This window comes from Haematobia irritans, chromosome 1 (genome assembly GCF_050003625.1).
Source record: "Haematobia irritans isolate KBUSLIRL chromosome 1, ASM5000362v1, whole genome shotgun sequence".
NCBI classification, from domain to species: domain Eukaryota; kingdom Metazoa; phylum Arthropoda; class Insecta; order Diptera; family Muscidae; genus Haematobia; species Haematobia irritans.
In genome coordinates this window covers 261,426,929-261,452,006 of record NC_134397.1, presented here as the reverse complement: position 1 = coordinate 261,452,006, position 25,078 = coordinate 261,426,929, and the positions used below count along the sequence as shown (strand labels likewise).

The window sequence follows — 25,078 nt, the reverse complement described above, 5'->3', positions numbered from 1 at the left end:
AAAAAACACGATTGTCGCAATCAGAAATAGTTTTCGTTACATTAAAATTATGTTTTTATTTGAGCTTGGCATCTATGTTTTTTTTTTTTTATTTTTTTCCACTATTTGCTTAAATTTCTTCTTCAGGAATATTATAGATCAATATTTCCTGAAGAAGCAATTCAACAATTACCAAATAAAATAAATAAAAAACATATAGATCTTAAGCCCGGACAAAACATAGAAAACTTTTTTTATTAAATAATTATTTTTTTTTTTTTGTATTTTCATTAGGTTTGTCTTCATAATATTCCATTTCTCCAAGGGATAGAACTTCTAAGTCAATTACAAATATAGGGACGAAAAATAGTTTTAAAGGATCGTAGACAAGAGCTAGGGCGATATACATATATGATATTTTAACTGGCATTGTATTAAAAAAAATCAATAGATTTTTTTTGTTCTCTCTTTGAATTTCATGTAAACATAATAATAATAATTAATAATAACAAAAAAACGAACAAAAAATGTTTAAAAACAAATTATTACACATGAATAGGTATTTGAATGGATATCGAATTACACCCTATACAATTATACCCTATATAAGTATGTATATACATTTAATTGTGCAAAAATATGTATGGTATATAATGGCTACTATACAAAAGTATTTTTTTTAACATTAATATTAAAGAAAAAACCAAACATATTAGGAATAGGAATGTTTTTGGGAAGTATGGTTTGGAATCAATAGACGAAGGCACTTATATGGAAATGTATTAAAAAAGAAAACATTGATATATATTATAAAGGAATGTGTACATTTCTAAAGACAAATCTTAAAAATATAAACATCTATAGGGATATGTTAATCACTCAGTTAATAAACAATATTAAAAAAATCGATTTATGGTCATTATTTTCATATATATATAAATATATATGACTATTAATAGAAAAAAACACAATAAGAAACAAAAAAATATAAGTAAATTATGGTAAGTTAAAAATTCTAAAAAAACAAGGCACCCAATATATATCTAAAAATAGATTTTTTTTCTATTATTAATTATTTTTTAATTTTTGCAAAACGTTATAGTTTCTGTATATATATATTATATCAAAAATAATATTATAAAGGGTGTTTTGTTTTTTTTTTTTTTGTTTTTGTTTACTCATTGCATTAAGCCGGGAATGTTTACTTTAACAAAAAACCAAAAAAATAAGCGTTTGTTGTTTTTGTTTTATAAAATTATGTTTTGTGCTTTTGTTGTTGTTGTTGTTGTAGTTTTTGCTTGGTTTTGGTTTTTGTTTTTTGTTTTTCTAATAGGGATAATAAAAACGTGGCCCACCTAAAATAGCGCCTACAATCACTTCAGGTATCTCAACATTCTTCGAATCCTTGGCACTCAAATCTCCCGGTGTGGGACTCTTGCTCATACCACCCAATGTATGGGCTCCAGTGGCTGCACCCAATGTGGGCGCTGTGGTCACGGTACCAGTAGCGGCGGTTAAACCAAAACTATTATTATTCAATGATACCGGTGTTGCTGCCTGACCGGCATTCGTACTTAAATGACGGAATGGATCAAATTGAGCAGCAGCTGCATCCAATTGTTGTTGTGTGGGTCTTGAGGCAGCAGCTGCAGCAACGGCTGCACTATATTGCTCCAAATTGACTTGACCCACGGCACCGAATACATTACCAGCCGTTGCTGCTGTGGCCGCAGCAGCTGTCTGTTGATCCAAGGCGGAGACACCCAAATAGCTACCGAGTGTTGTGTGGGCACCATTGGTATGTTGTAGGCCGACACCCATGCCGAGTACACCGTATTTGGCTAAAACGCCCAAGGCAGCACAAACTTCTGTGGTTGCAGTTTCAGTATAACCGGAGCTGCGTAAAGCGACCTGAAATAGGAAATAAACAGTTTCATTATATGAAAGTTGAAATAAGAAATTTGTTTTATTTTTTTTTGTAATGGATAACATCGGCCAAGTAAATCTTCAAAATTCAATCTTTGCAAAATTGTCTAAGAATTCCGTTACGATTTTATTTCTATAGAAAAATTTTGCCAAAATTTAATTTGTATAGAAAAATTTGTCAAAATTTTTATTTCTATATAAAATTTTGTCAAAATTTTATTTTTAGAGAAAATGTCAAAACTATATTTTTATAGAAAATTTTGTCAAAATTCTATTTCTAATGAAAATGTTGTCAAAATTTTATTTCTAAAGACAATTTTGTTAAAATTTTATTTCTATAGAAAATTTTGTCAAAATTTTATTTCTATCGAAAATTTTGTCAAAATTTTATTTCTATCGAAAATTTTGTCAAAATTTTATTTCTATAGAAAATGTAAAATTTTTTATTTCTATAGAAAATTTTGTCAAAATTTAATTTGTATAGAAAAATTTGTCAAAATTTTATTTCTATAGAAAATTTTGTCAAAATTTTTTTTCTATAGAAAATTTTGTCAAAATTATATTTTTATAGAAAATTTTGTCAAAATTCTATTTCTGATGAATATTTTGTTAAAATTTTATTTCTATAGAAAATTTTGTCAAAATTTTATTTTACATAATATTTTGTCAAAATTGTATTTGTATAGAAAATTTTGTTAAAATTCTATGTCTATAGAAAATGTTATCAAAATTTTAGATCTATAGAAAATTTTGTTAAAATTTTATTTCCATAGAAAATTTTGTCAAAATTATCTTTTTATAGAAAATTTTGTCACAATTTTAGTTCTATAGCAAATTTTCTCAAAATTGTATTTCTATAGAAAATTTTGTCGAAATTTTATTTCTGTAGAAAATGTTGCCAAAATTTTATTTCTTAGAAAATGTTGTCAAAATTTTTGTTTCTATAGAAAATTGTGTCAAAAAATTATTTCTTTAGAAAATTTTGTCAAAATTTTATTTCTATAGAAAATTTTGTCAAAATGTTATTTCTATAGAAAATTTTGTCAAAATTTTTATTTGTATAGAAAATTTTGTCAAAATTGTATTTCTATAGAAAATTTTGTCAAAATTCTATTTCTAATGAAAATTTTGTCAAAATTCTATTTGTATAGAAAATTTTGTCAAAATTTTATTTCTATAGAAAATTTTGTCAAAATTTTATTTCTACAGAAAATTTTGTCAAAATTTTATTTCTATAGAAAATTTTGTCAAAATTTTATTTCTATAGAAAATTTTGTCAAAATTTTTATTTGTATAGAAAATTTTGTCAAAATTGTATTTCTATAGAAAATTTTGTCAAAATTCTATTTGTATAGAAAATTTTCTCAAAATTTTATTTTTATATAATATTTTGTCAACATTTTATTTTTATATAATATTTTGTCAACATTTTATTTATATAGAAAATTTTGCCAAAATTTTATTTCTAAAGAAAATTTTGCCAAAATTTTATTTCTAAAGAAAATTTTGTTAAAATTTTATTTCTATAGAAAATTTTGTCAAAATTTTATTTCTATAGAAAATTTTGTCAAAATATTATTTCTATAGAAAATTTTTTCAAAATTTTATTTCTATAGGAAATTTTGTGAAAATTTTATTTCTATAGAAAATTTTGTCAAAATTTTATTTTTATATAATATTTTGTCAAAATTCTATTTGTATAGAAAATTTTGTCAAAATTCTATGTCTATAGAAAATTTTATCAAAATTTTAGTTCTATAGAAAATTTTGTCAAAATTATATTTTTAAGAAAATTTTGTCAAAATTCTAGTTCTAATGAAAATTTTGTCAAAATTCTATTTGTATAGAAAATTTTGTGAAAATTTTAGTTCTATATAAAATGTTGTCAAAATTTTATTTCTATAGAAAATTTTGTCAAAATTATATTTTTATAGAAAATTTTGTCAAAATTATATTTCTAATGAAAATTTTGTCAACATTTTATTTCTAAGTAAATTTAGTCACAATTTTATTTCTATAGAAAATTTTATCAAAATTTTATTTCTATAGAAAATTTTGTCAAAATTTTATTTCTATAGAAAATTTTGTCAAAATTATATTTCTATAGAAAATTTTATCAAAATTATATTTTTATGGAACATTTTGTCAAAATTGTATTTCTATAGAAAATTTTATCAAAATTTTATTTCTCTAGAAAATTTTGTCAAAACTGTATTTCTATAGAAATTTTGTCAAAATTCTATTTCTATAGAAAATTTTGTCAAAATTTTATTTCTATAGAAAATTTTGTAAAAATTGTATTTCTATTGTAAATTTTGTTAAAAATGTATGTTTGGCAAAATTATATTTTTATAGAAAATTTTGTCAAAATTCTATTTCTAATGAAAATTTTGTCAACATTTTATTTCTAAAGAAAATTTTGTCAACATTTTATTTCTAAAGAAAATTTTGTTAAAATTTTAGTTCTATAGATAATTTTGTCAAATTTTTATTTCTATAGAAAATTTTTGCGAAAATTTTATTTCTAAAGAAAATTTTGTTAAAATTTTATTTCTTTAGAAAATTTTGTCAAAACTTTATTTCTATAGAAAATTTTATCAAAATTTTATTTCTATAGAAAATTTTGTCAAAATTTTATTTCTATAGAAAATTTTGTCAAAATTATATTTCTATAGAAAATTTTATCAAAATTATATTTTTATAGAAAGTTTTGTCAAAATTCTATTTCTAATGAAAATTTTGTCAAAATTTTATTTCTATAGAAAATTTTGTTAAAATTCTATTTCTATTGATAATTTTGTCAAAATTTTATTTCTAAAGAAAATTTTGTTAAAATTTTATTTCTATGGAAAATTTTCTCAAAATTTTATTTCTATAGAAAATTTTCTCAAAATTTTATTTCTATAGAAAATTTTCTCAAATTCTTATTTTTATAGAAAATTTTGTTAAAATTTTATTTCTAAAGAAAATTTTGTTAAAATTTTATTTCTAAAGAAAATTTTGTTAAAATTTTATTTCTATAGAACATTTTGTCAAAATTTTATTTCTACAGAAAATTTTGTCAAAATTTTAGAGGAATATTTTGTCAAAATTTGGAGAGGAATATTTTGGAAAATCTACCAAAACATCGAGAATTTCACCAATGTACCAAACAGTAAAAAATCTACCATTTTTGGTAGAATTCTACCAATTGTGGCAACCGTGTTTGAGATCCGTAGATTTTTGTGGCCATTGTGCAGTAGAAATGAAGCGAAGCAAATCCTTGGCTCTTTCTAGTCTTTTATGTATCGGTGAGCTCTTGGACTTTTTGGAGCTTCAATGGTTTCAATTCAAGCTCATTTTTCAATATCTGTTGCATTCACTCGCGCGACATGTTCAGCTCACGAGCAAGTTTTCTACCACTGCGATGTGGAATTCGATCAAATCTAGCCTTAAATTTTTAGAGCATTTGCTGTAACACGTTAACGAGCAATGATACGAAAACGAAACGATTTATTTCCATTTAAATATGGAGGGCTCTAACGATATCCATTTAATGGGTTCCAGTGACATATACAACAAAATCAACACGAATAACTTTCTTTCTGAATGCAAATGCTTTTGTAAGCTCGTAAACAATAAAATGTACTGTCATTGGAATAAACCAGTCGGAAGGTTTAAAAATTTTACCAACCTGAAATTGCTTGCAATACATGGCAGTACGTTTTAAATAAATATTTATTTGTTTTTGCTTGAACTCTACATTACAATATTTTATGAACTTATTCATAAAACAAATGATTCTTTTCATAATATATTTTTTTGCATTCCTTATACCACTTACCTTAATGTGTTCCAACAATTGTGTGGCTAAAGCTAGATTTGGTGCCGGATTTGGTGAACTCAGATTTAATGACAAATTAATACCAGTACCATTGACTAGGAGACCAGCAGCGGAGCCAGCACCACCGATGGTTGTGCCCAATGTGGAATTTAACGAGGCTGTGCTCGAATTAATGGCATTCTGATTTGTTGCATATGGCGAACCGGTTGGATTGAAATTGGCCACCGGTCCATTAATATCAGCATACGATACATTTAAGCACGTACCCGATTGTGGATCTTCAACAATTTTCGAGAGAATCATTTTGCAGGCATTCTTATTATTTTCCTTATCACCAATTATGGTAATACAACGTTCCTGTAGCGATATATCCTTGGGTTTCTGTGATATTTGCACATACGAACCGCTCTCCTCTTTCACTTGTTTAATGTAAGCACCACCCTTGCCAATGATCATGCCGGCTGTGGAATTGGGCACCAAAATTTTCACTTGCTTATCACGCTCCTGGCTTTGTTTGTTTTCTGTGTCCAAAATTTTCGAGGTCAGATCGGGTTTCTCACGTATCTTATCCATGACAAAATCGAGTACGGCCATAATGCCATCAACGGTACCAGTGATAAGGCAAACACGTTCGGTTGTACCTAAGCGAGAAAGGGAAAATTTAAATATAATTTCTAGAAAATTTAAAGGATTTTTTCCCATACCTGGATAGAAATCGTGAGATTTGGACATTTTTACCCTAGCACCTGTGTCTTTTTGTAAAGACGCTATAGTCTCACCACCTTTGCCGATAATGGCCCCTGAGGCCACGGCGGGTACTAAAATCTTCATGTGATAGGTTGAGTCACCTAAAATTCGGATGAAAATCAAGCAATATATAGAGATGTATCATTGTGGGTTAGTAGTAGGCTTAATGTGTGTGATGTTTTTTCTTTTTTGTTTTGTTTTAATTTCAATGGAATAATTCTATTTGGATCAAAATTAAAAATAATAACATTTCCTCTTTTTGTAGATTAGTCGAAAGAGATTTCAATTTTTTTTCTCATTTTGGTCTCGCCATGAAGATGAATATGATTTGTAGTGGTGACAGCGAGTATTGAGACAAGCCAGGTCGATATTGACGCATATGAATGACTGAGTTTTTCTTTTGCCAAAATGAAATGCTCACATGAAGTGCTGTTATGAGGAAACGATTTCGAATACTACTGAGGAAATAAGGATTTTTTTATACAATAAACGATGATTTTTGCAATGGTTATTTTCTTAATTATTTTCTTAATTTAAGAATGAGAATCAGCAGCAGTGAATTATCGCCTCTCGGTAATGCTGGTGACATTTATGTTTCAAAATTGTTCAAACATAGAATCTAGTCAGAAAAACCTATGAGATTTGTGATTTTTTGGCCAACATCTTCTGTGTGTATATAATCGGTTAATGCTTATGAACCCTGAAGACGGTAGAAAATACTTCTATAACATATGTATATACAAGAACGTTTAATTCCAAGGAATCCAAAATCTATTTTTTGCAATCTTAAAAACGTCTTTTATTTTTTGAAAATCCAGCCAAAACGACTAATCGACTGTTAATGTTGGTTAGAATATAACTAGAGCTCGACCGAAGAGGGTCTTTTTTTGGCCGAAGCCGATGTTCGACAAAACAAAAACAATAATAATCCTTAAATTTGTAATTAATATTAGAAAATTTTATGAAACAAAGACATTAAAAAAAAAAACAATAAACAGTAATTCAATCCATGTCTTATAATATTATTTAAGGTTAACAGATTTTTAGTATTCAAAATTCAGTAGTTTGAAATTATAATGACAAACAAGGATTTTTTATAATTTTTTTTACGTTTTATTTGTATTGTGTGTTTTCTGATTGTCTCAATCAATCAATCTCTTGCTACCAAAGGTCGACTCGTGGCCAATTAACGATTTTTGGCCGAAGCCGATTCTTCGATCGAGCTCTACTATGAATTCTCCTATTTCATACAAAAGCTTGCTGTCATATTTCAATCGAAAGATACTTGATTTTGGGTCTTCTATTTCGAAACGAATGTTCAACAACAGGAAATGCCAAATTGCTTTAAATTTGTATAATTGTTTTTCTTTCCAATGGTTTTTCGTACGATTTACAGGATCAGAGCATTAATTTGGGTTGTAAGCACGGTTGCCACTGTTGGTAGAATTCTAACAAAAATGAAATCTACCATTTATTGTTTGGTAGATTTTGTAAAATATTCCTCTCCTTTTTATAGAAATAATATGTTGATAAAATTTGCTATAGAAATAAATTTTGACAAAAATTTAGAAATAAAATTTTGACAAAATTTTCTAAAGAAATACAATTTTGGCAAAATTTTCTATAGAAATAAAATTTTGGCAAAATTTTCTATAGAAAAAAAATGTCAACATTTTCTATAGAATTAAAATTTTGACAAAATTTTCTATAAAAATTTTGACAAAATTTTCTAAAGGAATAAAATTTTGGCAAAAATTTCTATAGAAATAAAATTTTGGCAAATTTTTCTATAGAAATAAAATTTCAACATTTTCTATAGAATTAAAATTTTGACAACACTTTCTAAAGGAATAAAATTTTGGCAAAAATTTCTATAGAAATAAAATGTTGGCAAAATTTTCTATTGAAATAAAATTTTGGCAAAATTTTCTATCGAAATAAAATTTTGACAAGATTTTCTGTAGAAGTAAATTTTAACAAAATTTTCTGTAGAAGTAAAATTTTAGCAAAATTTTCTGTAGAAATAAAATTTTGACAAGATTTTCTGCAGAAATAACATTGTAACAAAATAAAATTTTGGAAAAATTTTCTATAGAAATAAAATTTTGACAAGATTTTCTGTAGAAATAAAAATTTAACAAAAATTATAGAAATACAATTTTAACAAAATCGTTTATAAAAATAAAATTTTGACCAAATTTTGTATAGAAATAACATTTTGACCAAATTTTCTATAGTAGTAAAATTTTGACAAACTTTTGTATAGAAATAACATTTTGCCAAAATTTCTATGGAAATAAAATTTTGACAAAATTTCCTGTGGAAATAACATTTTGACCAAATTTTCTAAAGAAATAAAATTTACACAAAATTTTCTATAGAAATAAAATTATGACAAAATTTTCTATAGAACTAAAATTTTGATAAAATCTTCTATAGAAATAAAATTTTTACCAAATTTTCTATAGAAATAAAATTTTTACCAAATTTTCTATAGAAATAAAATTTTGACCAAATTTTCTATAGAAATAAAACTTTGACAAAATTTGATAAAATTTCCGATAGAAATAAAACGTTTACAAAATTGCCTATAGAAATAACATTTTTGAAAAATTTCCTATAGAAATAACGTGTTGACAACATTTTCTAAATAAATAAAATTTTGGCAAAATTTTCTGTAGAAATAAAATTTTGACGAAATTTTCTAAAGAAATAAAATTTTGGCAAAATTTTCTATAGAAATAAAATTTTGATAAAATTTCAATAGAAATAAAATTTTGACCAAATTTTCTATAGAAATAAATCTTTGACCAAATTTTCTATAGAAACAAAATTTTGAGAAAATTTTCTATAGAAATAAAACTTTGACAATTTTTTCTAAAGAAATAAAATTTTGTTTTTTATTGTGGGTTTGTACTTCAATCATATTTGTTGTTTTGATCTCAGCTTTAAAACCATTGTGTTGACTAAACTACAAGAGTAGCTTAACCAACAGAGGAAAAGAATGTTTGTCATATTTACTTGGGCAAAGCACTATAGACTGCAAGATGGTTGGATGGACGCACGTTTCGGAATTACACGTTCCTCATCAGCATCCTCTACTTGCAGCCAAATTATCAACCAATTATCAGAATAAATTCAATTTTAACAAAATTTTATATAGAAATAAAATTTTAAATAAATTTTATATAGAAATAAAACCTTGATAAAATTTTCTATAGAAATAAAATTTTGACAAAATTTTCTACAGGAATAAAATTTTGACAAAATTTTCTAAAGAAATAAAATTTTGACAAAATTTCCTGCAGAAATAAAATTTTAACAAAATTTTCTGTAGAAATAAAATTTTGACAAAATATCCAAAGAAATAAAATTTTGGCAAAATTTTTTATAGAAATAAAATTTTGACCAAATTTTCTATAGAAATAAAATGTTGACAAAAATTTCTATAGAAAAAAAAATTGACAAAATTTAATAAAATTTCCTAAAGAAATAAAATTTTGCCAACATTTTCTATAGAAATAAAATTTTGACAAAATTTTCTGTGGAAATAAAATTTTTACAAAATTTTCTACAGAAATAAAATTTACACAAAATTTTCAATAGAAATAAAATTACGTCAAATTTTCTATAGAAATACAATTTTGATAAAATTTTCTGTAGAAATAAAATTTTGACAAAGTTTTCTATAGAAATAAAATTTTGACAAATTTTCGAAAGAAATACATTTTTGACCAAATTTTCTAAATAAATAAAATTTGAGCAAAATTTTCTATAGAAATAAAATTTTGACAAGATTTTCTGTAGATATAAAATTTAGACAAACTTTTCTATAGAAATACACTTTTGACAAAATTTTCTAATGAAATAAAATTTTGACAAAATTTTCTGTAGAAATGAAATTTTGACAAGATTTTCTGTAGAAATAAAATTGTAACAAAATTATATTTTGGCAAACTTTTCTATAGAAATAAAATTTTGACAAGATTTTCTGTAGAAATAAAATTTTAGCAAAATTTTCTGTAGAAATAAAATTTTGACAAAATTTTCTAAAGAAATAAAATTTTGGCAAAATTTTCTATAGAAATAAAATTTTGCAAAAATTTTCTATAGAAGTAAAATGTTGACCAAATTTTGTATAGAAAAAAAATGTTGACCAAATTTTCTATAGAAATAAAATTTTGAGAAAATTTGTTAAAGTTTCCTATAGAAATAAAACTATAGGAATAACATTTTTACAAAATTTCTTATAGAAATAAAATGTTTACAAAATTTTCTATAGAAATAAAATTTTGACAAGATTTTCTATAGAAATAAAATTTACACAAAATTTTCTATAGAAATAAAATTTACACAAAATTTTCTATAGAAATAAAATTTTGATAAAATTTTCTATAGAAATGCATTTTTGGCAAAATTTTCTATAGAAACGCATTTTTGGCAAAATTTTCTATAGAAATAAAATTTTGAAAAAATAAATTATAGAAGTAAAAAATTTTACAAACTTTCTCATAGAAATGAAATTTTGACAAAATTTCTTATAGAAATTAAAAATTTCCTTCAAAATAAGAGTTTTTAAGTTTGGTAGATTTTTGTTGAAATTGTCTTAAAATTTTGTGAAATTATTTTTGGCACGAGTGGCAACCGTGGTTGTAAGGGGATTGTGATGTGGCTCTTATGATGCTTTCATCACCAAAAAGACAAAAGTCACTAAGTCAAAAAAAATTAAAGTCGATGTTTTCAAAACATCTTAAATAAAAATATTTTATAACAAAGAGGAATTTCTTACTTAAGGAATTATTTTTTCTTTGGGTTTACTCTTAATTTACTATCGTGGAGTATATTCCTTAGATTAATATTATGGTTGTTATCACGTTGGGATAAGGTATTGTTCCTAGGCTAAGTTCTTGTCGGACGAATTATTTATATTGAAGGAAAACTACTATTTTGGAATAGAGCAAGAAATGCCAATTATTTTTACTGTAGGCCAGTGCAGCAAAAATCGAATTTTTAGGAAAGCAGATTTATGGTTTTAATTTTGTATTGTTGATTATGCAGATTGAAACTTCGAGTTACTGCCATTTTTTGAATTGAACAAAGAATAAAAATTACAAAAGTGTACAAATCTTTTGTAGTTTGCCAATAAGGCAATGAGAAAAATCGGGATTCCTTTGCAAAGGCTAGGGACTTCTTTTAACATATATTTTTTAGTATTGATTATCTATGGCAATTTAATTATGATATATGTATATTGTATTTATATACCGAACCTAGTAATTAAACATTTCTATTTCTATCTAATTAAAATATTTCATTATTATTTATCTAACAAAAATATTGCCGATATAATTCTTAAAAAAATTATATATATGATAATTAATGTTGACACAAAACAAAATGAAAAACATAAAGGGGGAAAAACTATATGGTAAAACGAAAGAAAAAAAACATATATGTATGTATTGAAATATGAGTGATTCATAAGCCAAAATGACTAAAAACATTTTTAAAATATATAGAGCAACAAATCTTACTAAAGTATTATATATTGCCAATAAGACATTTTAACTTTTTCAAAAAATTTAATAAAATGGATTAAATAATTTTGGCTTTATGATTTTTTTTTGATAGATTTTTTTTCGTAAATATATAACATATAAAAGTTTTATGATTTATAATGACATTTAATGAAACAATGAAAAAGCTTACCATAATGATAATGATTGTTATTATTTTCAATTTCAACCTCTAATCCAGAACAAACAGACTCACCTAAAAATAGAACAAAAAACAGACAGGAGGGAGACGATAACGGCGACCCACAACAACAGCAGCAGCATCATCATCATTGGACATAGCACAAGATATTGTTTTTTTTTTTGATTTTTTTTTTTTAATATTATCATATTTTATAATACAAAAAATGCCACGTTTGATGTGTGAGTGCATGTATGTTCAAGTGTGGAGATAGAAATTGAGTTGTTAGGTTTATTGGAGTATTGGAGGAGATAGGGTGGGGGAAGAGAAAGAGAAAAAAGAAATGCATAAATTAGTTATTGTTTAAAAAATTGTTTAATTTTTTTTTTTATATAAAAATCTATTATATAAAATTCTATATAACTTACAAGCTATTTATCATAAAAATTTGAACAGCAAAATTGAATAATGACAAATAAGGTAGAAATTTATGATAACTGACATTATTTTGAAGTTTGCCCAGTAACACCTTAGTAAATCATAAAAAATATATACAATACAAACATAAGTATGTATGTATGTATGTATGGCTAAAACATGGCATGATATCACATGGGACCCTTTATAGTTGAAAACAGGTGTTCCTTAATTTTTTTCCCGTTTAGCAAACTTAAGGTGTGGATGTTATTTTTTATGGATTTATTTTTTATGAAGACAGAAATGAATGCCTAAATAATAAATGAGATTTTACAATTTGATAAACGAAAGCGCAAATATCTCTTGTTATCTTCACATATTTCTTGTATACAATGGGAATGATAAGATGTAATATGTTAATGTAACTTTTATTCGAAGAAATCTATTTTGCTAGATTTATTGCAAGGGAAATTTTCAAATAATCTCAATCTGGCTTTCAGGAATAGACAAACAATTATTGGAAGAAAAAAAATGTAGAAGAAAATCAATGAACACAAATATGATATTGCTAAATTGTAACACATTTTATAATAGGAAACTTAATGATTTTGTATTTTATTTTAACGTCAATTTATATTCACATATTATTGGACCATATAGATGAGAAATATATAGAAAAAAATCAATATTTTAAATTTCAAAATTTGTAAGGAAATATCAATGCATCAATATCAATAAATCTTGTTTTTGTTTTCAATAAATCTTGTTTTTGATAAATAAATGCTTCTTACTTCATACTATGATCAATTAATTTAAAGTTTTATTAAAAATAAAAAAAAAAATTATAATTCAAAATATCGCTTTGTAAAATCATTTCGGGTAAAGTGAAATATCCTTTTTTTTTATATTCACACATTTCTTGTATGCAATAAGAGTAATGTGTTAAATTTAAATTAAATTTGATACTAGATTTCTTTCAGGCGCATTTTCAAACATTCTCAAAAATTTTTACATTTGCTTTGAAGAGAGGACAGACAATTATTTTAAAATAAAATTTGTGGAAGAAAGTCAATGCACACATAAATGGTATTGCTGATTTCTAATACACCTTGTAATAGAAAACTTAATGCTTTACATTTAATTTCAACATCAATTCATATTCCCATATTATTGAAAAGAAATACAAAAGAATCAATTAGTTTTAAATTAAATTTATAAAGGAATATCTATGCACACACATATGCCAACTTGAAATTACGGTAAATCTTGTTTTTCAGAAATAAATGCCACTTATTTAATACTATCATCAATTCATTCAAATTTTTATTACAGATGGAAAAAATTTTAATTCAAAATATCGCTTGGTAATATCAACTCGCGTAAAGTGAGAATTTGTATCTGCAATAGGTCCGTGAAAACAAGACGCTACATAAGAAAATATAGTTTGTAAATCGTAATTAATGATAAGAACCTTGTAAATATGTGTAAATCAATTTGTTTTGTAAACTACATGGACGAAAAAGACTGTTTTTCATATGTTTGGGTGTAAAAATTATATGTTTGGTACTCAAATTTTTTAACACAATATTTTTAAGTGCAAGCATATAATGTTCATAAACTAGCATAACATGTTTGGGACATATATGTTAATATATTAGAACATATTATGTTTGGGACATAAAATGTTTGTAAATATAATATGCTTAGATGCAAACATATATTAATTTGGAAATAGCCTATAAATATATATATGTGTTTAGAGAGAGAGAGTTCTAGAGAGTATGCTGCAAGTAAAATAATGGAAGCAATCAATTGGCGCCTTAAAAATATATCCACGCAAAGAAAATTTCATTAAAATTTTTTACTACCAGTGTGTGCCCTAAGGTGAAACATAATATGTTTGAACAATACAAACAATATTTTGTTTGTCTCAATCCTGAAAATGTATATGCTTGAAGCAAAATGTGTTGGGGGTATATGTTACAGAAGCGATTTTTTTGAGGGTCTATATAACTTGGTAAAGGTGGGTACTATATTCGGATTTCCACCAAAACTCTAAATTAGAAGTGCAAAAATATATGGATGGAAAGGTCTAGGCAAACATTTCATATCTCTAAATTCAATAATTAAGAAATCAACCTCAAAATGAAAAGATGAAAAATTGGTATTTACTTCATCCAAAAAAGTTACAACTGCACACCCGGAATATTCTCACTCGTCCTAATATTATAAGCCGAGTGTAATCTATTACCATTATTGGTTGTCTAAAATCAGTTTTTAAATGTGAATGGTGTGCGTGCTAATTGCCATTCTCTAAATATCAAGAAATATTAAGATAAAAAAATATCAATTATTTGAGGAAAACAGTTGACAAAAATTCAGAGGAAATATGTAGCTATACTACATCTTAATCACATTTTATGAGATAGTCATTAATTAAATGTTGGAAAATATATAATTATGGAGGATAAAACTGTGAATCGTTGTAAAAAAAATCTAAAATCTATGGAAAATTATTAACAATATTAACCCACAAATTTGGTCAAACTATATGGGAATGGGAAACGATATTTCACATTTTCATTTTCGGTTACAGTGAATTACAGTGAAATGGTTAGCATGCCCGCCTTGCATACACAAGGTCGTGGGTTCGATTCCTGCCTCGACCGAACACCAAAAAGTTTTTCAGCGGTGGATTATCCCACCTCAGTAATACTGGTGACATTTCTGAGGGTTTCAAAGCTTCTCTAAGTGGTTTCACTGGAATGTGGAACGCCGTTCGGACTCGGCTATAAAAATTAGGTCCCTTGTCATTGAGCTTAACATGGGCAGCACTCAGTGATAAGAGAGAAGTTCCCCACTGTGGTATCACAATGGGCTGAATAGTCTAAGTGAGTCTGATACATCGGGCCACCATATAACCTAACCTAATCAATTTAGCATCATTTTAGAAAATTTTTATTTTTTTATTTTTTTGTGGATGTTCCCTTAAACCTAAGCATGGGAGCCACCGTGGTGCAATGGTTAGCATGCCCGCCTTGCATACACAAGGTCGTGGGTTCGATTCCTGCTACGACCGAACACCAAAAAGTTTTTCAGCGGTGGATTATCCCACCTCAGTAATGCTGGTGACATTTCTGAGGGTTTCAAAGCTTCTCTAAGTGGTTTCACTGGAATGTGGAACGCCGTTCGGACTCGGCTATAAAAAGGAGGTCCCTTGTCATTGAGCTTAACATGGAATCGGGCAGCACTCAGTGATAAGAGAGAAGTTCACCACTGTGGTATCACAATGTACTGAATAGTCTAAGTGAGCCTGATACATCGGGCTGCCACATAACCTAACCTAACCTAACCTAAACCTAAGCATGAAAATATTTGCACACCTAAACAAATTCCTACACTTATAAGAATACACCCCTCTGACTATATTATAAGATCTCGCATTTTTCGAAATTAATTATTTTTTTTTCTTTTAAGAATAAGAATACACCCCTCTGACTATATTATAAGTTATCGTATTTTTCGAAATCAATTCTTTTTTTTAATTTTAGAGATATATTTTCTATTATGATTAGTTTGACATTTTGTATTCGATTTTATCAAATACTGTCATATTAATATCATTTATAAATACATTCTTTGACATTTTTCATATTATACTAAAAAATTATGTTTCCAATAGAAAGAAAAATATATAAATGAAATGTGTTTCTATAATAAATTTATTCTACATTTTATGGATGAAATATAAATTATATATTGAAATATAAATTACGATAATTAAAAAATAATGAAATAAAGTAATAAATAAGCTCTCTCATTATAATATTTAAAACAGAAAAAGGGGAAAACCAAAATTTTTTTTTGCAAAAAAAAACCTTGCGATTCTTTCAACAATTTCAAACAAATAATAAAATTTTTCTTTCCACCCTCATGCCTCTGCAGCAAGTATATTTCCTAGAATTGTCACTTGTGTTTTATTGCTTCGTTTGTGTAAACAAGTACTTGTAGCAATCAATATTAACATACGTAACATTATCAAAGCCGGGAAATCGACATCGACTAAATGCAGTGGTAAAGAGTAAGAGGGTTGGTTATAGGCTTGACGTTTAAGAGGGAAAGAGAATCTTCTGAAGGTAGAGAACTCATAAATTAATAAGAGACAACACAAGTTAATATAGAACAATCTCTAGGCAAGTAATATTTATTCTAAAAAAAAAGCATTAAATACATATACATTTACACTCCCTCTATATACAATTAATAATTGTGTCAAATGTGGAATGTTGAGATTCTATACTATTACGTAAGCTTTTCTTCAATTCTTCACAGAGTATAGAAATCATTGTTGTTGCTGTCACTTATTATTATTCTATTTCATTTAGTTCTGCTTTCACTGACTGACATGATATGGACATTACGAGTAACAACAACAAAAATCAGCAACATTTTTGAGAGGCTAGCAATGACAATTTGTACTCAGAGTTTGATGGCGTCGTCGTCATCGTCGTCAGTGGTTGTGCATTTTCATTTTATACACAATAAAGTAACGATGACAGACAATTTCTATATAGAACGCGCGTTCTTTCAATAAATAAGCACCTGATTAAATGCCAACGACTATTGACACAGCACACATACATTCATAAATTCTCGCCAAGAGAAACTACAAGTCAAATAACTAATCATTCGCAGCAGCAATACAAAAACTAATAAAACAACAACAATAACAACACATACATCATCATTACCCCCTGCAAATAAAAAAAGAATACTCAACATCCATAGATGATTGCATATGAGAGTACATACATCAATATATGAGTAGTTGATACGTAAAATTGAGAGAAGGAGAAGGAAAAACAAACAACTATGGTAGAGAAAAAAAACTAAAACCTTCTAAGGCAAAGAGAAAAACAACAGATAGCTGCAGTGTTTTTTTCTTTTTTTTTTCTCTAAAAAAATATACAAACATGGAATATTACACATATGAACAAACAAAATTTAACATACAAAAGCATCAATAAATGAAAAAAATACCATACCAAGTATGAAAATAAAGAAAACAAATATGTTCAGGTACATAACCTATATAACATTCAACCTTGTGACATCAATTGTCTATGTACAGAATATGGAATAGAAAAACACTTTTACCAATATGAAAAGAAAAATTTATTGACTATGCCTAAAAAACCTAGCAAGAATTTATAGTAACATAAACTACATCACATGATGGTGACTTAAGGTTGAATTACACATCATGCGTCTATTTTTTCTGTTTGCTGCAGACTATTCGAGCTTTTGATTTCAAAGAGAAATTTCAACTCTTCAATCATCGGACGCATTGAACGCATGGTATGTAATTCAACCTTTAGAAATATTTAAATTTAACCATAAAAGTCTTGTAGAAAAAAACCTATTCTATGCTGATTTTTCAGAACAAATAATTGTAGATATAACAAACTATTTATTTAAAAAAGGGCATAACTAAAAAAATTTTGTCTGTAACTACCTTAAATATTACAATGTTTTATTAATTCTTTAGGTATGAGTAGACAACAAATGCTATATGCTTGTTTTAGGCTTAACCTAAACATGGTGCTCTTGAAACATATTTGAGGTGATCATATTCCTTCTCTGGGTGTATAGTCAGGCGCTTTTTACACCAAAACATTGCAAAGTCTTAGGAAAATTTGATTTGAACAAATATTTATAATAATAATATTTAAAATATTTAATTTATAATAATAATATTTAAATATTTAAAATACATGGAACTCTTCAATATGGTTATACAAACAAACTTTTGGGAAACATTATAACATGAACAATTTCGTCATATGAATTAAGTTATTGGACAAATATTATGATAAATTTATTGAGTAATTTCTACAATCAATTCATATATTCACTCTCAAAAAATGTAATTTAGAACAAAATTTGATTGCACACATGGACATATCTTATATGATCGACAAAACAAGCCTTAGAATAACGTTTTGACAATAAGAATATTAGCATATCAATTTAAACTGAAGCAATAAAACTTTCTAAAGTACATGCCAAAATCCAAAATCAAACCCCTTTCACTAATTTCTCATATCAATTCATATATTTATAAAATTTTAAGTTTCTTTAAGTCATTTTACAAAAATGACTGCACACAAAGAACTATTACACATGGTGGAAAGCGCAAGCCATGGACTAACATTTAGACAAGGGAGATATTGCCATGTCAATTTAATTTCCAAAGAAACATTATAATAATTAATATTATGGTTTTAAATTGATATTAAAATGAAGTGTAGTTTGAAATGAATATATTCAATTAAAAATTTTGCCATATCAAATTAGTTACTTGAGAAACATTATGATGATTTTTTAAATAATTTGCTCTATCGATTCATATATTATCCAAAAATTTAATTTAACTCAAAATTCGACCGCACACATGGACCTCTCCTCTATCACCAAAAAAGCAATCCTGGGAGTAACAATTTGATAAGTATAAAATAGAATGATATCAATTATATCCACTTTTAGTTTAAACTAAAGGTATGCAGCTTTTTTTAGTTTAAACTAAAGCTATAAAACTTTTTAAGATAAATGCACACACAAATATAGTAAACTTTTCGTAAAATGTTATTTAAACCTCAATCAAACGCATTTCACTAATTTCCCATAGCAATTCATATATTTATAAAATATTAAGTTTATTACAAAAATGACTGCACACAAAGAACCTTTCCACATCGTGGAAACCATAAGTCTTCGAATAAGGTGTAGCCAAGAAAAATATTACCATGTCAATTTAATTTCCAAAAAAAAAAAAAAAAAACATTATAATAATTAATATTGTAGTTTTAAATTGACATTAAAAGTGTAGTTAGAAATGAATATATTGAATTAAAAATTTAGCCATATCAAGATAGTTACTTGAGAAACATTATGATGATTTTTTTTTAAATAATTTCCTCTATAAATTCATATATTATAAGAAAAGTTTAATTTAACTCAAAATTCGACCGCACACATGTACCTCTCCTATATCTCCGAAAAATCAATCCTTAGAGTAACATTTTGACAAGAAAAATAGTATCACATCAATTATATCCACTTTTAGTTTAAACTAAAGGTATGCAGCTTTTTTTAGTTTAAACTAAAGCTATAAAACTTTTTAAGATAAATGCACACACAAATATAGATAAAATTTCGTAATATGCCATTTAAAATCAAATTTAATACAAACATAACTGCACACAAAGAATTTGTTCACTTAGTGGAAAACACAAGTCTTCGACTAAGGTTTAGAGAAGAAAGATATTGCCATATCAATTTAATTTCTGAAGAAACATTATGATTAATATATTAGCGATTGAAATAATTTTTATTTGATATTAAAAAGAAGTGAATTTAATTTATTTGTTTATTCAATTAAAATTGTTGTTGATTATTATTATAATCGTTACATATTATTATTAATGATTATTATTTTACTTCGTTTTTATTTGAAACTAACAACCCTATCTATGGCAATCATTTAATAACGAACGAAGGAGAATCTAAATAAAATAATAGGGGGTAGAATTTGTTTTTCTTTCTTGCACATTTCAGTATAAGTTTTCTACTAATTTTCACTTGTTCACACACATGTCATTTATACGAATTTGGCTTCATACATACCTAAGACATATATGCACAAGTGTACAAGCTTATGAATATACGTACTATTTTAAAGTGTCCTTCAAAAATATGCATCTAAAAAAAGTATTAGCGTTGTGAATTTTTTTGCTAGTTTCGTGTTTTTTTTAGTTTTGCTGGCTCTCGTTGATTTAGAGGCTTTAATTAGAACAAGTATATAAAGCAGTAAATTCGGCCGGGCCGAATTTTAAATACCCACCACCATGAACCAAATATGATAGTTTACTTTTCGTCGTAATGGGTTACTTGATAATATATAGAATTGTAGGGGGTTTGATGTCAAATCTTCTCCTAAGCAAGTCAGTTCCCGAAGACAAACTTTAAAGATTCTACCTATGAAGACCAGATCAGATTCTGGATTTATGAAAACCAATTTTGTTTGAGTTTTAGAGAAATTATAAACATATCGTGTATATGATGAAATTACGCCTCGATTTAAAATTTTAAATATGTAGATTTTTTCCGCCATTATTTAAATACGATGAGTAAAATCTGGAAATTTTACTTTCAGTTTGAAGCAATTTTCATGATCAGTGCGCCTGCTATACCCTAAAAGAAGTGTTTTCTTTTTTGAGATACGTAATTTTAGACAAGCAAAGTTTTCTTTTGACAGAAATTTTAGAGACAATCGTTGAATAAACGAAAATACTTTATAAGAAAAGGAAATTTCGTTTGTCTAAAATTTCATTATAGATTACTAATTTCCAGCAAATCGGATAAAAACTACGGATTCTAGAATCCCATGAAATAAAGCCGGGAGATCGGTGTATATGGGGGCTACACCAAAACATGGACCGATAGGCACCATTTGCTACTCATATATTTGTGATCTTAAAATACCTCCAGATTTTCAATTTCAAACAAATCGGCTAGAAAATATAGTTTCTAGACGCCCAAGAAGTAAAAATCGAGAGATCAGTCTATATGGGGGCTATACCAAAAAATGGGCACCTTTTTCGGCACACCTTTTCGGCATACATTTTCGGCACACCTTTTTATGGTCCCAAAAGAACTCTAGATTTTCAATTTCAGGAAAATCGGATAGAAAATATAGTTTCTAGAAGCCCAAGAAGCAAAATCGGGATATCAGTCTCTATGGGGGCTATATCAAAACATGGACCGATGAGCACCATTTTCGGCACACCTTTTTATGGTCCTCAAATACCTCTAGATTTCCAATTTCAGGCAAATCGGATGGTAAATATAGTTTCTAGAAGCCCTAGAAGCAAAATCGGGATATCGGTCTATATGGGGACTATACCAAAACATGGACCGATACGGACCATTTTCGACACACCTCCTTATGGTCCTAAAATACCTCTAGATTTTCAATTTCAGACAAATCGGGTAGAAAATACTGTTTCTAGGCGCCTAAGAAGCAAAATCGGGAGATCGGTCTCTATGGGGGCTATATCAAAACATGGACCGATGGGCACCATTTTCGGCACACCTATTTATGGTCCTCAAATACCTCCATATTTCTAATTTCAGGCAAATTGGATAAAAACTACGGGTTTTATAGGCCCATGACTCCAAATCGGGAGGTTGGTTTATATGGGGGCTATATCAAAACATGGACCAATGGACACCATTTTCGACACACCTCTTTATGGTCCCAAAATACCTCTAGATTTTCAATTTCATACAAATTGGATAGAAAATACTGTTTCTAGACGCGTAAGAAGCAAAATCGGGAGATCGGTCTATATGGGGGCTATACCAAAACATGGACCGATTCGGACCATTTTCGACACACCTCTTTATAGTCCCACAATACCTCTAGATTTCCAATTTCAGGCAAATCGGATGGTAAATATAGTTTCTAGACGCCCAAGAAGCAAACTCGGGAGATCGGTCTATATGGGGGCTATATCAAAACATGGACCGATACGGACCATTTTCGACACACCTCCTTATGGTCCTAAAATACCTCTAGATTTTCAATTTCAGACAAATCGGGTAGAAAATACTGTTTCTAGACGCCTAAGAAGCAAAATCGGGAGATCGGTCTATATGGGGGCTATACCAAAACATGGACCGATACGGACCATTTTCGACACACCTCTTTATGGTTCGAAAATACCTCTGGATTTCCAATTTCAGGCAAATCTGATAAAAACTACGGTTTTTATAGGCCCAAGACCCCAAATCGGGAGGTCGGTTTATATGGGGACTATATCAAAACTTGGACCGATATAGCCCATCTTCGAACTTGACCTGCCTGCAAACAAAAAACTAATCTGTGCCAAATTTCGGGACGATAGCGCCATTATTGAAGGCTGTAGCGTGATTACAACAGACAGACAGACAGACAGACAGACAGACGGACAGACGGACATGCTTATATCGTCTTAGAATTTCTCCCTGATCAAGAATATATATACTTTATATAGTCGGAAATCGATATTTCGATGTGTTACAAACGGAATGACAAACTTATTATACCCCCGTCACCATTTTATGGTGGTGGGTATAAAAATACTCGGTGAACTAAATTTGCTTAACTGTATACATATACGAGTATGTTCTCCTTATTTTTTTGCTTGTCTTTGCTATTGTTGTTGTAGAAAAAACTAAGTTGTGTGGTGGTGGTATACATACAAAAATCAACTTTACAAATAATGCACATGTAGCTAGGCAAACCTAGTTGCTGATGATTCTAAGTTTTGTGATAGCCCAGTTTTTTTTTTGTGCTTGGATACCCTAGGGTATGAAAACAGAACTCATAGAGATGCTTGGATGCATGGATGGAGAGACGGACATTATTTAGTTTTTTTTTTTTTTGCATGGGGCGTAGGATGATTGTAGATTTTGTTTTGTGTGTATTAAAACGTTTCTGTTTCATAGTGACATTGCTGCTGCTTTCACACATTCTATGGTGACACTTGGAAATAGTACCATTTCTATCATCACCATCCCGACTGGCTACCAAGCATTACCATTGCCACCCAGTATCTTAAATGAGTTCGAAACAAGAAAAAACAAACAACAAATTGAGTCATGAAGAAGACAAAATGAACGGCATGAAAATAGAATTAAATAAAACAAGAGCTCGTTGTGTAGCTAACTGTCAGGCTGGTTGACTTATTTTCATTATACCTACAATCGCCAAAATGTCGAGTATAGGGAAATAAATTGGAAAATCTCAAACAAAGACAAAACGCCATAAAAAGTACAAATTTCTGAAGAATATAAAAAGGGGACTTTACAATTGTCATAAATTAGAAGCAGATCATTAGCGTAACTATTTTGTAAAATAAATGTTTTTAAGATAGATCCTAAATTAAATGTGGTTGCAATGGAGCACAGTGGTAATGATTTTTATTTTTTGCTTAATTTATTATAATAATAAATTACAATATAGTTATGTATAAAGGCTTTAACAATTAGAGGCTATTATTTCCAGAAAAATATATTTCTTTAGAAACACAATTTTTTTTGGGCCTTAGTCATTGTAGTTCATAATTTTACTCGAAAGTCATATCAGTTAAATTAGATTATGGCATGAAAATATATAGGAAATTTATATATTTCGAAAATAATTGGAAAGCTCAATTATTGCACTTTGCAAACCAATTTTGCATAAATTGGAATGAAAAAAAAAAATAAAAAAATTACTGATATCAATTTAATACTATCTTAATTGGTAAATTCTAATAAGTTTTGTACACATAACATTTGTTTTTAAGATAGATCCTAAATTAAATGTGGTTGCAATGTAGCACAGTGGTAATGATTTTTATTTTTTGCTTAATTTATTATAATAATAAATTACAATTACAAAATATATTTCTTTAGAAACACAATTTTTTTGGGCCTTAGTCATTGTAGTTCATAATTTTACTCGAAAGTCATATCAGTTAAATTAGATTATGGCAAGAAAATTATATAGGATATTTAAATTGAATTTATATATTTCGAAAATAATTGGAAAGCTCGATTATTGCACTTTGCAAACCAATTTTGCATAAATTCGAATGAAAAAAAAAAAGAGATATTACTGATATCAATTGAATACTATCTTAATTGGTAGATTCTAATAATTTTTGCACACAGACCATTTGTTTATACAATAGTAAAGCATACTGGAATGTGAATATTTGTGTTTATATTTTGTCTACAAAACAATTAAAATGTTAGCAAAATTTTAACTATATTAAAAAGGCTATAAAACCAATGGATTTAAAGTAAATATTCTTGTTTTCAATTAAAGGTCATGCACATCTGAACTTTGTTATTAAATTCTGATCCAGGAGATGTTGTAAAGTTACCAGCATTTAATAGTTTTACAAATTCAGTTGGATTTATTTTAATAGAAACTACAATTTTATATTCTTTAATCTAAAGGGAATAAAATTAAAATTAAAAAAAAATATTACAAATGTTAAAATGTTTTTCTTTAAGCTAAAGTTTTGCACACAACGCTCCTTTTATGATTTCCTAATAATAAAACTATCGCTTAAGGATGTTGCTTTAATATTTTTTATATATCAATTAGATTTTTTTTTATTTTTTATAGAAAATAATGTCGAAAGCTATGAGAATATTTTTTTCATTACTTAAAAATTGTTTAAGCATTTATTGCACTGTAATTTTTATTTTTTAAAGTAACTGTCAATAAAAGAACCTGATCCTTGTATTAATCTATTTTCATTTATATTTGTAAATCTCTAGAAAATTAAATTAAAATGAAAAAAATAGATTATAAATATTAATATGTATGTATGTAATGTATGTTAATATTTTAACTAAAGCTTTGCACACATCACTTCCTTTAGATTTTGC

At 27.1% G+C, this 25,078-nt stretch overlaps 1 protein-coding gene across 13 annotated transcripts in view; it reads right to left on the bottom strand.

Annotated features, from left to right (window-relative positions):
- The window catches only part of ps (RNA-binding protein Nova-1-like protein passilla), a 154,649-nt gene that overhangs the window by 5,539 nt on the left and 124,032 nt on the right, over positions 1-25,078 (bottom strand). For 10 of the 13 annotated variants that reach the window (XM_075291324.1, XM_075291369.1, XM_075291376.1 and 7 more), the window contains 4 exons: positions 12,185-12,247; positions 6,433-6,576; positions 5,729-6,369; positions 1,335-1,890 (listed from right to left, as the gene is read on the bottom strand). In XM_075291324.1, coding sequence (XP_075147439.1) covers positions 1,335-1,890; positions 5,729-6,369; positions 6,433-6,576; positions 12,185-12,247 — 1,404 coding nt within the window. The remainder of the gene's footprint in view (positions 1-1,334; positions 1,891-5,728; positions 6,370-6,432; positions 6,577-12,184; positions 12,248-25,078) is intronic. The other 3 variants (XM_075291367.1, XM_075291381.1, XM_075291387.1) reach the window with 1 other exon arrangement.